The sequence below is a fragment of the Dendroctonus ponderosae genome, unplaced genomic scaffold, assembly GCF_020466585.1.
Source record: "Dendroctonus ponderosae isolate FM_Combo_2020 unplaced genomic scaffold, Dpon_F_20191213v2 Dpon_F_20191213_2, whole genome shotgun sequence".
In the NCBI taxonomy this organism is placed as follows: domain Eukaryota; kingdom Metazoa; phylum Arthropoda; class Insecta; order Coleoptera; family Curculionidae; genus Dendroctonus; species Dendroctonus ponderosae.
The window spans coordinates 2,255,712-2,269,402 of record NW_026018165.1 but is presented as its reverse complement, the minus strand read 5'-3'; the positions used below and the strand labels follow the sequence as shown (position 1 = coordinate 2,269,402).

The 13,691-nt window shown below is 32.7% G+C and overlaps 2 protein-coding genes across 3 annotated transcripts in view; both read right to left on the bottom strand.

The window, feature by feature from the left end:
* Positions 1 to 426: 426 nt before the first annotated feature.
* LOC109536947 (polypeptide N-acetylgalactosaminyltransferase 3) lies at positions 427 to 5,513 on the bottom strand. Of its 2 annotated transcripts, XM_019903430.2 has the most exons (10): positions 5,405 to 5,513; positions 4,776 to 4,910; positions 3,801 to 4,082; positions 3,541 to 3,710; positions 3,170 to 3,485; positions 2,716 to 2,895; positions 2,560 to 2,651; positions 2,183 to 2,504; positions 1,435 to 1,609; positions 427 to 1,310 (listed from the first exon to the last, which is right to left on the bottom strand). In XM_019903430.2, exons 2-10 carry the CDS (start codon positions 4,904 to 4,906, stop codon positions 1,170 to 1,172), a joined length of 1,809 nt encoding a protein of 602 aa, XP_019758989.1. In that variant the 5' UTR covers positions 4,907 to 4,910; positions 5,405 to 5,513; the 3' UTR covers positions 427 to 1,169. The 2 variants fall into 2 exon arrangements, with proteins under 2 accessions (XP_019758989.1, XP_019758988.1); XM_019903429.2 differs by lacking the exon at positions 5,405 to 5,513 and having other exon boundaries at positions 4,776 to 5,003.
* Positions 5,514 to 7,896: 2,383 nt separating this feature from the next.
* The window catches only part of LOC109536917 (ABC transporter G family member 14), a 115,940-nt gene continuing 110,145 nt past the window's right edge, over positions 7,897 to 13,691 (bottom strand). Inside the window, 2 exon segments of the mRNA XM_048663698.1 lie at positions 7,897 to 11,763; positions 12,477 to 12,643. Coding sequence (XP_048519655.1) covers positions 11,580 to 11,763; positions 12,477 to 12,643 — 351 coding nt within the window. The 3' untranslated portion in view covers positions 7,897 to 11,579.

The window sequence follows — 13,691 nt, the reverse complement described above, 5'->3', positions numbered from 1 at the left end:
CAAATAAATGCATATAATTGCATATTTGGAATAAAAATTATGCATATATATGCGCATATTTTGATTGAATTTAACTGCATATATTCCGCGCTTTAATAATAATAATATGAATAATAAAGGCTTTATGCTTACTTTTCACTACATTTCCAACAGTATCGAACAATGTTTTACACACACTACACGCACGAAAGTTTGGACATGAGCAACTATTTAAATTAAACACAGTTAATCAAAAGTGTTTTACTATTTTGCGTTAATTCGATATTTACATTTGTTTCTACTTACATAATTTTTATTTTTCTACAAACTTCAAATAACAAGGAAAAGTCAACATGTCGTCAGCTTTAACGCGCATGGCCAATGGTGGAGAACAGGAAAGTACTTTAGCGCCTGCTCAACAATACAACAAATATTTAAAACGCCAGATTTGATTAGTGCGACTTTAATTTTATTTGTATTTATTATTATTAATTCTAAGTTGGTAAGTAAAAGCGACTTTTTTGCTCTAAAAAAATCGTACTTCTTGCTCTTAATGTAATAAGATATATTAAGAGACTCGTATAGTTTCATGGCTTCAGATAACAATGCAATGTTTTGCAAATAGAAGGCAAAACAATAAGTTTCTCAGCTCCTAGACGCAAAATTAAAAGTTTCACCTTAACAAAAGTAAAGTTTGCATTAGATTAGGCAAAGAAGTTTTAGTGTAAGGGCACGCTGATTTTTTTAGCATTTTGCCTCTTTTAACATCTGCATATTCTTGCTAATATGTTTGTTTTCCTTCGATTGCGTTGCAAATAATTTTGTAAATCTGGGTTAATAATGTTAGAATTTTTATAGCTGACTTTCTGCAAATTCCAGAGGGCAAAAAATAGACTCTTTTAGCTAGAGCTCTTAGGCTCAAAATTGATACTTCCGCAATATTGAAAACAGGTAAAATTTGTATGAAATTGTACAAAAAGTGTTTATGTACGAGCAGGCTGAGTTTTTCTTTTTGCCTCTTTTAACATATGTATTCATGTTCTTGTTAATATCTGTGTTCTGTGACATTTATAATTTTAAATTATTCAGGACAACAATGTACAAATCTCTTGAAATATGCTTGCTTTCTTTCGATTGCGTTGCAAATTACTTTTTATATGTACAGAAAACATCTTTGCCTTTTTGCGGATCTATTTCCAATTTACGGCTTCCAGTTTCCATTTTTGACTATCTTTCCCATTGCAATCCTTAATAATTAAGCTATCTACTAGTAATTCGGAACTATACGTATCCAAGCATTTTTTGTTTGTCAAATGCCGCAATTCTTGACTCTAAAATAAAATAAAAAGGTTATTTAATCATAAACCGTTCCCATAATTTTTGGATAATAAACTTTATCGAAAAAACATCGACATCAATTGAAATATTTTCGTAAAATCCTTGCAATTTTCTTACGTGTTTGTCATATTCCCATTTCTGTCTAGAATACGAGCTACATGCCATGATTCTCACTTTCATTGGACCCAAACCTTCTTTTTCAGGTGCATCCAGACAAATGGAATCATCGGTCATGATGAAACCGTCTTGAGTCATCACAAACATTTCTTCAGGTACGTCATCTTCCAAGCATCTAAAATTTTTGCCAATGAAAAATTAAGTATTCAACAACCTTCTTTACATTATAATATAAGTTATTATATTCTTATCCTTCCTGGGTCTCAGTCGAAGTGTGAAGTAGAAATTTTTAATATCGTTTATTTCATTGGTGTTTGCCAATTATGAGCTAAGTTTTTTAAATGTTTTGCTCTCCCAACAGGAAGGGTTTTTTCCTTCAAGAACTAATGAATGTTTTAACGCTTTATAAATTATAGTTTTTGTACAACATGTTTTCATTGTGAATTGGTGTTTGTAGTTTGTGTAAATTTTAAATCTGATGATGGCGCTGTTGTCTCGCCGAAACGTAATGAAATAAACGATATTCAAAATTTTTACTTCACACTTTGACTGAGACCCAGGATAAGGAAGGATAAGAATATAATAACAATTGCACGCAGTCAGGAAAATAAATCAAATTATAATACAAGAAAATTCAATTTTGAAAAGGTCTGATATTTAACAACACTTAGCCTTAAACACTTAACCTTAAACGCACCATGCATCAGATGGTAACAAAAATTAAGCGTAAAAATGCGAAACATATTACCTATCAAGCTTAGCTAGACCCATAGGTTGATTGGAAAGTCCTTTCCTTTCCGGTTTCCAAAGGCATAAATCTTCCTCAACATTTCTCACCCGACCGAAAAAGCGATCATCTTTCGGAAAGAAATGCTGCGGCCAAACATTGTCCAAATACCATTCAAAGCTCTTGCATTGGAGTCGTTTTCGTAACGCCAATCTCGAAGTAACATCCTGACTCTGCTTCATTAGTCTCGCATGCTCGTTGTACTTGAAATACAAATTTGCCCATTCATCCATCCAAACCAATGCCACTCTGGCTAGATTGGCAAAGAGCGTTTTATTAATGCCTAGGAAAAATAAATATTTTGAGTGTCTTTTGTGAATGAGCGAGTTAAAAATCACCTTCAGGAAATGAATATGGTGAGGACTTCCGAAAAATGTGACCCACGTGTGAACAGGGAGCAATTTCAATTCTCCCACCGCACTGCCAGACTCTGAAATTATTAATCATTTGGTCCTAATTTTAAATGTTGATTAGTTTGATCTAATGTGGCTCACCTAAAAGACATCTCCAAGTTTTCGCCGCCCCAAATATTCATGTTCTCATCATATGACCCGATTTCAAAAAAGTACTTTTTGTCAATGGCAAAAAGGCCACCAGCCATGGTTGGAGAAGGAAACGGTGTAGTTGCATCTATTTTTCTTTGAAACATCTCTCGACCACCCAGTGTATACCATCTAAGTATAGAAACAATTTAGTTAATCATCTGAGTGTCAAAAAAGTTCGGAAAAACGCCGATATAAGCAAAGTTCCGATAGAAAACTATTATCAAATGTGTCACTCAACCGCTAGAACTTGTATGGAAAAATTAGTTGATAAACTATAACATTTTATTAGCAAACAAAAATTTGAAATAAAAAGTTTTTATATCTTCCATCAGAAGAACGTTTAATGTCTAGACTTCATTATCTTCATTCTTCAAAATCTTAGTCCAGTAGATGCAAAAATTACCTAAACTGTAAGTTCCAATTAAAAGCTCCCCAATGAAGCTCGAAGCTTTTGATATATGCAAACGAATCATCGTGAATAATGTCTATAACTGGACAAGCGACAGTTTTTCTATCATTTTTTATCACAGATAATAGACTTTCTAGCCATCCTTGCGTGCACTCGCAGTGTGCATCCAGAAATGTTAGCACTTCTCCCGTAGCGATTCTAGCTCCTTTAAGTCGTGCCTTTATTAGGCCTATGCGCTGAGTGCTACGTAGAATCAGCGTCTTTACTGGCAGGGATAAGACGTATTGGTCCAGAGGACGCTTTAGGAACGCTACAATGCATCAATGGGTTTAATTTTTTTTTCAGGATTCGACGAATTTTCTTACCTCTTTCACTGGCATCGTCCACTAAAATAATCTCCGATAGCAATTGACGAGGAGAACGATTGATTACACTCCATACGGTTCGCAGTAAAGTCGACCAAGCTTCGTTATGGAAAACGATAATTACGCTTGTTTTTGGATAAGTTAGGTAATCATCAAATTTCGATTCACACCTGAAAGAACAAAAAGTTACACTAGCAGGTATGAAGAAATTCGTAGTTCTTCTGAAGAAAACGACTTTATTGAAGTGGATACATACTCACTTTTTTCGTCTGTAGTCGGGGAGCGATCGATTCAAAGGGATTTTATCGCTAGCTAACAAGTTAAATCGATTTATTTGGAACAGTTGTTGCATTTCCAGTAAATCCTTCGGCTCAATTATGACCGGATTTCCGTTTCTTCCTGCGTTTGGTTGCGGGTTGAAATTGTTCGAGTTAATCATGTCGTATGTAGCATTTGGAATTTTTCTTACAGGGTTGCCAATATAATGGCCTATAACTACTTTCACGCCATTTTTATCTATGTATTCTTCTTGATTGTTTTTCCTTCAATAGTACAATTAGTGATATAAATATTTCCAATTTACAGAAATTAATAACTTATCTCTCTTCAAAATGTCAAAGTTTGTATATGTTATAAATATATTTCAGATTATTGCCATACAAAAATTAATAAAGAGAAAAGGGACAGGAAGAGCGATTGGGTCGACAGCCTTTTTCTGTAGGAAATAAAGATTATTTATATAAATAAAAGGAAAAGTTCGGATTTCATAATATGCAGCAATACGAGTGTGTAAAAGCATACAATTTTATAAGCCGCGTAATAGATTTCTGATACAAATATCAAATAATTAATAAAATAAAAGAGGTTTGCTTGGCTAATCTACCTGGAAATACAGCAAATGCTTAATTGTTATTTTTGCGAAAGTTTTTTACTGCAAATTTGAATCACATCAAGAGCATTAAGCACACATTCTGCTTTGAACCCGTGTAGATAATATTTAAAAAATAAAACTATAAGTATGTAATATACAAATAATACAAACACTCCCTAAATAAAAACATTTTTATAACAACTACAAACTTATATAGTTGTTAGGTATACAAACGAATCTCTGACTGGTTTTAGCTGTATAAATCAATAAATATTTTCAGCTGTATGATCCAAATCAAATTAAATTTGCATGGTTTTACAAATCTCTCTTTATAAGCCACAATTTTTTTGCTGCTAAAACTTACCTGAAAATGTGTTTAGGATGTATTTCATTATGTCTAGAGGAAACGATCCATAACACTAACAACACTATTGAAGCGCAAAAAAGCAAACCAGTCCAGATCCTTCTACATTTTCTCAGTGGGCCCGCTAGCATCTTACTGCAATTTTTCATAATTGAACGATTATAAGTAGCCCGCAAAACATTAAAACGCTGCAAAAATCTTGCAATACTAAGATAACAATTGATTTGAGCGTCTGACCTTTGCTTGTTAAATAAATGGGAATATAGCGTTTGGTCAGTTAGAATTGCGTTCAATCGTGTATATTTTAAGAAGTTTAAACATTTAAATGGAGCAATATATTAGTTGACAGCACTTTAGTTAAATTCTAGCCAAACAAAACCAATTTAGTAATTGCCGTTTAAATATGATCAGTCCTCGTATACTGGTACCACTAGCAAAGCAGTACCCTACCAGTGAAAGAAATCGGTGAAACTGATCGCCTATTGATTGTGTCAGATGTCGCTAGTACCAGGAACCAACAAGTTGTTCTTGCAACTGATAATATTTGCCCAGATAACTATAAATGGCTTAAGCAAATTCACCAGATTGGAACCACCATCAAACACTTAAATAAAAAATTAACTACATACCCAGACAAGAATGGCTTTTTTCATGTCGAATTGTACACGATATGAAACATAATCGAACGTTGACCCATTCGGACGTACCTCAGTCGAGACTGTTCTTGAAGACATCAATGGAACCAGAAATCCGCTGTTAGGTTCCCACCACATTCATTTATTATAATGTAATGTGGAAATTATTACCGTGTAATTCCAAGCCCAGTTTTAATTAAGGTGTTTTATTATTAGTTTTCGTTATTTTTCTGCAGCTAATTTTACGGGTCATTTTTTTCAATTTCTGTATGCATCTGTTTTCGTCACAATTTGTTTATTTTACTAAAAGCAAATACTAGATTAACCAATTTTTTTAATTTTTAAGTACTTTCAGCAGCCACAAAACTGGATTTTCTACCTGCAGATTAATTAGTTAACCACCTGCAGACATGTCTACCAATCAATATATTGGCTATATATTAGAAAAACCGGGAAGCGTGGGGTTTTTTTACATTGCAACATTTCGTGTTTTATAAATTTTAATTTTTAATTAAGCATGTTCTCCCTTAACTTCTTTAAAATACGCGTGGCAAATTCCAGCTCTTCAAGGGTGAATAATTTCCTATACTTTTGGCCTTTGAATTATATGTACCTATTTAGAGAATCGCGTGCGCTGCATCGCTTTAGTTACCATTGCGGGATAGAGCCTTAAAAGGCACCCTTTTTATATCAAACATAATTTTAGTAATTATTCCAGTTTGCACTTAAAATCTGAAAATGTTTAATTAATGCTGGTCTTGAAAAGCGCTCTTGGTTATTGGCTCATATTTAGAGACTAGGTGGAGCTGTTAATCTTTCGTTGCCATTGGAGAATAAAGCCCTAAATTCAACATTTTTTTTTGGACCCAACGTCATTTGAGGAATGTGTCTAGTTTTCATGCAAAATGCGCAAATTCTATATTAATGCGGGTCTGGAGGAACGCTCTTAGTTCTTGGCTCATATTTAGAGAATCGGTTCAGCTGCTAAGCTCTAGATGCCATTAAAGAATAGAGCCTTAAATTAAACTTTTTTGTACCCAACGTCATTTAAGCAATATCTCTACTTTTCACGCGAATTGTGCAACTTCTAAATTATAATGCGGGTTTTGAGAAGCGCTCTTGGTTTTTGGCTCATATTTAGAGAATAGGTTGAGCTGCTAATTTATCGTTGCCATTAAAGAATAGAGCCCAAATTCCGATTTTGTTTACTAAAAGGCATTGAAGAAAAGTCTCTAGTTTGCCCGCGAATTGCGCAAACTCTAAATTAATGCAAAATAATTAATTTTGAAACGCACTCTTGGTTTGTGACTCGTATTTAGAGAATATATATGAGATATATATAGATAATATGAGATTAGCAGCTTAACCGCTAATCTCTCGATGCCATTAGAGAATAGAGCCCTAAATTCCGATTTTTTAGCTAAAAGGCATTTAAGAAATGTCTCTAGTTTGCACGCGAATTGCGCATATTCTAAATTAATACGAATTTAAAAGTACTCTTTGTTTTTGGCTTATATTTAGAAAATAGATTGAGCTGCTAATCTATCGTTGCCATTAGAGAAAAAAGCCCTAAATTATGATTTTTTTATCTAAAGGTCATTTAAGAAATGGTTCTAGTTTGCTCGCAAAATGCGCCAATTCTAAATTAATGCGGATGTTGATAACCGCTCTTAGTGCTAGGCTCATATTTAGATAATCGGTTGAGCTGCTCAGCTCTAGATTCCATTGCAGAAAAAGCTCTATATTCAAAAATTTTTTGTACCAAACGTCATTTGAGAAATGTTGAGTTTTTACGCAAAATGTACAAATTTTCAATTAATGCGGGTGTTGAGAACCGCTCTTAGTTTTGGCTCATATTTAGAGAACGGATGGAGCTGCTAAGTTCTAGATGCCATTGCATTGCAACATATAACCTGAAATTGCGCACTGTTTCATTATTATTTAGATTAGCATTTGTGCAAAATTACAAATTCAGGACTAACAATCAAGAATCGAATTCATTTTAATTAACTACATTAATTTTTAGACCACAATTGTATTTCACATGTTTTTTTTTTATAATTCGATGCTCTTACTTTTCTAGGTGATATTTTGTAATTAAAGCTTGTCTCCTTGAATAAAACCTAAACGTGTAACGCTTGAAGCGTTAAAAAGCACATCTTTATATAATAAACACGATATAAAGGATTTTATAAAACGCACTTTTTTCCCTGTATATCCGTTGCTCTTCCGAGTTCAAGGAAGTTGATGACAGATTATTTATAGGCACTTGAATGCTCAACCTTTTCCCCATTTGGTCCACCCTGTAACTCTAACGGTTTCCAATATCCCCATGTACATCATTTTATACTGGACACACTGTATACTTTTACTGGAGTTAGTTAACAAAAATGTTCATTTCGTCGACTTTCTCATGTATCTTTGTCGTTAATATTTAAAAACACAGTTAACCAATTTTCAACACACACTTGAATAAAACACCGATAGAAATCAAAATGTTTTATTTCATATTAATTTATTAAAAATTCTAAATAAATGAAGACGCTAGGACTAGCCATAACATGTTAAATACAAGAAGTTTTGTCTGTACAATAATGTTTTTAAAATATACACATGAATATAACATACAATAACATAAGTATTACCTAAGGTATGGGGGTAAATAAGGGGTATTTTTTAGGTATGATATGAATACATTTGATATAACAATATGTATCTTTTTATCCTACTAATCAAAGGAATTATTTATAAAAAATGGCAGTACGAGTTTTGGTCTTTTCATTAGGTTAACTACAAAATATGTTTAACGTGTGTAAGTTGATTAGAAGGGACATATTAAAATTTTGATTGCACCTAGTAACATCGATAATGTTCTAAACATTGTGTATAAAAGATTGCCTAAATTTGGTTAACAATAGTTTATATAAAGTGATTAATATCATTTAAACCAACCATTCCTTATTAATTTCAACAAGCCTTAAACATCAACAAATTGAAAGCAAAAAAGTAACGTTTAAAATATGATTCATTCAAATGCAACGTGCAGATTTCCTAAAAATCAAGAATGGTTCGAATTATTTGTTATATTATTGAGTACAGTTACAGTTTTTAAATTGAAAAATCAGTTTAAGCGTTACCAGTTTTGTGAAACTAGAAAATAAGTTAGAAAGATGCGTGTATTGCTTCGAAAAAAATTACAAATAATTCTTTGGGTAATCCATTAGATCCTAAACTGATTTTCAATAGTCAAAATTCGGATCATACATATTCTTATAATTATTGTCCTAAACATATTTACGTTATATAAATATTTTCATGCGCTAGATTATCTAACGAATACAATTTTTTACGTTAAATCAGTGATTTTTCAATAAAACAAGTAACGGTTTGTAATAAAACGCTCTGCTTTAATAACTGCTAAATGGAACAGATGAATACTAAAATGTTTTTATAGGAACTTAAAATGTCTGATTTTTTTAATTACTGTAATTCTAACCGTAGTGTATATTTTACGTTCTTATTCAAATAGGCATTTGATTTCAAACCGAAACGACGGACAATTTCAATTGCGTTAAATTATCATCAATAAATATCACAAATACAGAAATGATTAATTGTGTTTTGAATCCTTATATCAAATAAAATATGTACATACTATTAAAGAAACAACAAAAGGCAAATTATTTTATGTATATGGTTATACTACATACAAGCGCCCGCCCTTGCAGTAAACATAATTAAAAAATAAATAAAATATCTGTACAAGTTATGCTTTTGCAAAGGAGGAGCTGTATCTTTGACTAAATGTGATGGAACACTTAATGGTAATCATCTTCGTCAGGTAAAATAAAAAAAAATAACCTAAAAGATAATACGTAAAAAGAAGTCTAGTGATTATATTTGACAAATGCATGTGATGATATTAATGTTATTATACAGTATGAGTATTGGGAAATTTATGAAAAAATTGTGATTATTTCAAAATGGGAACAGTCTTATGAGTTTCTGAAAGTGATTAAAAGGCAACTCTGAACTCTCCAATTTCGTGATTGGAGCAGCTGGTATTTTTGGTTATAAAGTATAATCCAATCATTAGCTTCATTGCACGTTGGGACGAAAAAGGACTACTTTTAACATTTAATTGTGGTGTACAATGTTCGGTCACGCGAATTTGTTGTATTCCCTGATAAAAAAATCTACATAAAAGTGATAGTTGACGCTCCAAAAAGTGTATATTTTTTGAAATTATCTTAATTGAATTCAAAAATATTTTTTCAATTGAATAGACAGTCACAATATTGATATTGAAAAGTTTAGTACAGTTCGTAGTTGCTTGAAGATCAATTGTGTTTAATAAATATGTTTTTTTAATAAGTGTGTTAGAATAATTAAATTAAAGAATAGTAAAGCGAGAATCCAAGTTTATAACGTAAATAATAGCGGTAAGACATTCTGACATATTCTGTTAATAACAATGTGAAATGTGATGTTTAATGCTCCTCACTGAGAAAAATATAAACCACTGACAATTTTCGCGACATTGCTTTAGAACTACATAGAAACTGAGAATGTAACATCCAAATGCGATTCAAATTTACTTTACGCGAAAAACCAATTACTTTATGGTCCAAAATAAACGAATTCTTCTGCAAACAAATCAAAAATGTTGTTAAAGTTTTTCTTTAAGGGAGAGTTTAAAGTAGATGTTTAGACAGTATGGTCAAAAATCAGTACAGCCATAATTAAACATTGGTCAATGGTTGAGAACTATTAAAATTGAAACAAATGAAAGTATCTATCGTTGGCTTAATAAGATATTTATCAATAAGAGTGGATTTCGCATAACAAATTTTACAAACTCTAAATACCTACTATTTTCCTTTCCCAGCAATGCAATTCATAAGTTTCCTTAACCGTATATTAAAATTGAAATTATTTCCTTAGCACCATTCCTAACTATCCCGCCATATCACACAGCTCACTAACACAGTGCACTCAATAATTGCGGAATTAAAATTTGAAAATTGTGAACTTTTAAACATACCCCTATTTAGAGAACCCAAAAAATTGCAATGGGTGTTTTTTGTTTAAAATTAAAACAAAATTATGTGGCAGTCGCCGTAGCTGGTTGCTTTTGCTTGTATTTATATCGAATTTATTGGCACGTAGAATACTTTCAAAAAGGCACATGGTACTTCCACTCTTTGCCCTTTCTTATTCAAAAAGTTACAGAAACAAATTCATATAATGTGCATAATGTGAATGAGAGCATCTGAATTTGCCTCTGCTTGCTCAAACCCTCTACATGAGTTAATAACACTTGTGAGCTTTCTCAGATGAATTGTAACTGGAATGATTACACTTAAAACTAACACTTAACGGTAGAATCATAATGTAAAAAATTAAAGATACGAAAAGTTACTTTTAAGCACAGCCTGTGGATTTTCCATTATTTTCATGCAGTCACTGAAAAACTGTCCAAAATATAGCACACTTAAACTATAATAGAAAACTGTTTGTTCGCCATCCATAAAATTCTCAAAAAATATCGGAAAGGATTACAAACTATCGCATCTGAATTACTGTCTGTAAAAATTACCTGATTTATGAATGTAAATACAAAATATTATTATTTAGTCGGTAGTTTCGTTCGGAAAACTATTGTATATATCACAATTTCGGATACAAACTAAACACTGGAAATTATTTTGATCAATATTGACAAAGTGGCAGATTGAGAAAACTGTGATATTTTTCACATATGGGATGATCGATATAATGGAATATGTTTTTGATACTAAATTTTATAAAAGTGCCGCAATTTCTTCAAGAAAAAACCCGAATGTTTTTCATCTGAGTATGTATACCTACTGTTTTGATAAGTCGAAATGAATAAATTATTCCAACTACCGCATCATCCATTATGTTGATACACACGTACGTATAAAAATGGCAATTTATTCAATGGTAGGAATAACCTGATTCTATGAGGCTAAAGAATCTATTTTAATGAAGGCCTTTAGTAAGCCTTAGTAGCAATTGGAATTACTCTATACCTAAAACAGTCAGTCTATATATTTCAACATTAAGAATAGAAATTTTAACTAATAATCTGTGTTTTTTGGCATATCAAATTCCAGTGCTTATATAGTTCAATTTTGGTTAGCAATTACTTAGGGGTATTGAAGTATCTTAGAACTATATAGCCTAGAAACCTAAATACGCATAGAAACCCTATAAGAACCAACGTGTTGGCCCATAAGGGCCAATATGTACCTTGCGCCTCTAAAATGGAAGACACAGGTATATGAGCCGATTCTTGGCAAATTGCGAATTTAGATTTTGCGGCACATCTGAAAACAAACAAAATAGTTAAAGTAATTTAACAACCTAACTGATGAATTGTTTTTTTGCTTTCAGACTGTTTTCGATGGAAGTTTCGTCTGACGTTTCACCAGCACTCATGGAACTCAGCTGCAGGAGTGTGTTCACTTCGAGCTGTCGAACGCAACTCTGAAGATGTCAGCCATGCGTGCTAGCGAAATGTATCTACGAAATTTCCATCGGAACGGTCTGATAAACGGAAAAATCACCAGTTCTTCAAAGAATGCCGGAAAAGTCTTCACCATTTCAAAATCCTGATTAGTGTATATTAGACTGCAGATTTCATTTTTCAATTTATCGTACTCTATTTTCATACCGTCTTAAATGGAAAATTTTGTTTGTAAAAAAACGTGTCTTGTTTGAAAATATTGCCATTGATAATTAAAAAATATATAATGCATTGAAAGTGTAAACCCCTCATTATATCTTTTTTCAACCAAAAACCATTTGAATGCAAAATTTGACCATTCCCCTCATATTAATTTTTTTCGTTGAATTTCCCAAAATACGATTGAAAAGTTTTTCTTGCCTTTGAAGCTTCAGTTGCGTGTGGCATGATTTAAGTTTAAACTTTCACTATTATTCTATTTGGAAAAACTGTATTCAAGTAAATTATAAACTACTTATTGTCTGTTATCTCATTACCTAAATGTAAATATGTAAGAATTAATTTTTTACTTACTCTATAGGCAGGCCATCGCTAAACTCAACAATTTGCATATTCTGGTAGGCATAATGCACCATCGAGGTATATCTCATCCACGTCAACCAGGGAGGAATATTAGTGGCTAAGTAGCCACCAAAAAGTTGCGTGGCTAAAGTATACAGGGCGCTCATTGTTATACTAACCTGAAATTTAAAAAAACTATAGTCAGTTTCACTCAAAAAACCTTCTCAAGAAAATGAACGTTACCCAGCTAAATTTTCCCTAACTTTGGAACAGAATAAATTCTGCTCGCTTCGATTGATTTGGTTTATGATTCAAGCGTTATTGAGCGGCATTTGTATTTTGTTAGTGACTTTTTCGGCAAAAAATTAAGCAAATCGGATAAATTTTCTAGACGGCGCCAAATGAAAAACTCCAGAATTTGGCAAAGTCCGGCATGTTCCTAGATGGACTTAAAAACTTAAAAAGATTTAATTATTTTCTGTCTATATCTTAATTCGCCTGGTGTTGAAATATAAACAACGTTTTTTTGTCCAACTGAGAACACCCGTAACTTTCACTAATTTTGCATTGTTTCATTTGCCACCCTGTAGAAACTTTATCTGAAGCACGAATTAACGCTCGCACAAAATAACGCTTCAAACGTTATTTCGTGCGTTAAAATCAAATCGCTCTCAGCAATCAAATTTTATGGAGTTCCAAAATTAGTCGAAATATGTCCGTGTAACGTCTATTTCGTTGAACGTTTAATTCAAAAAATTGTATACATTTTGAGTGATCTTCATAAATAGTTCAAAAAAATTCAGCGATTTTTGATCAATTATAATTATCAGACTATGAAGGCTTTCACGGCCGGTCAGATTACATTTAGGAATGTTTTCCGGGCTTTGAAGCCGTGGTCTATCGGAATTTCTTCCTGACGTTTCATCCACAACTGCGGTGGACATTTTCAAAGGCGATGAGGCAGTGGGCGAAGTGATCTCCCGTGCTTTCCGACTAAGAATGATTCAACTGCTGGATTCCCAGTCGTATTTATGCCGCCCAGCCGTGTGTGCTCATGCGTGGGGGATGGGTGGGGGTTCCAACGCTTCGGCGCACATGCTGGTTGGCGCAAAACGCGCTTCCAATCTGGATTGAGTGCCGTAATTTCTTCTTTTCTGTTGAAATTGTTTTGGTGTTTAAATATTTCGATGGCCTCCCTGGTGAGTCTCGGGTAGTATCTTTCAGATT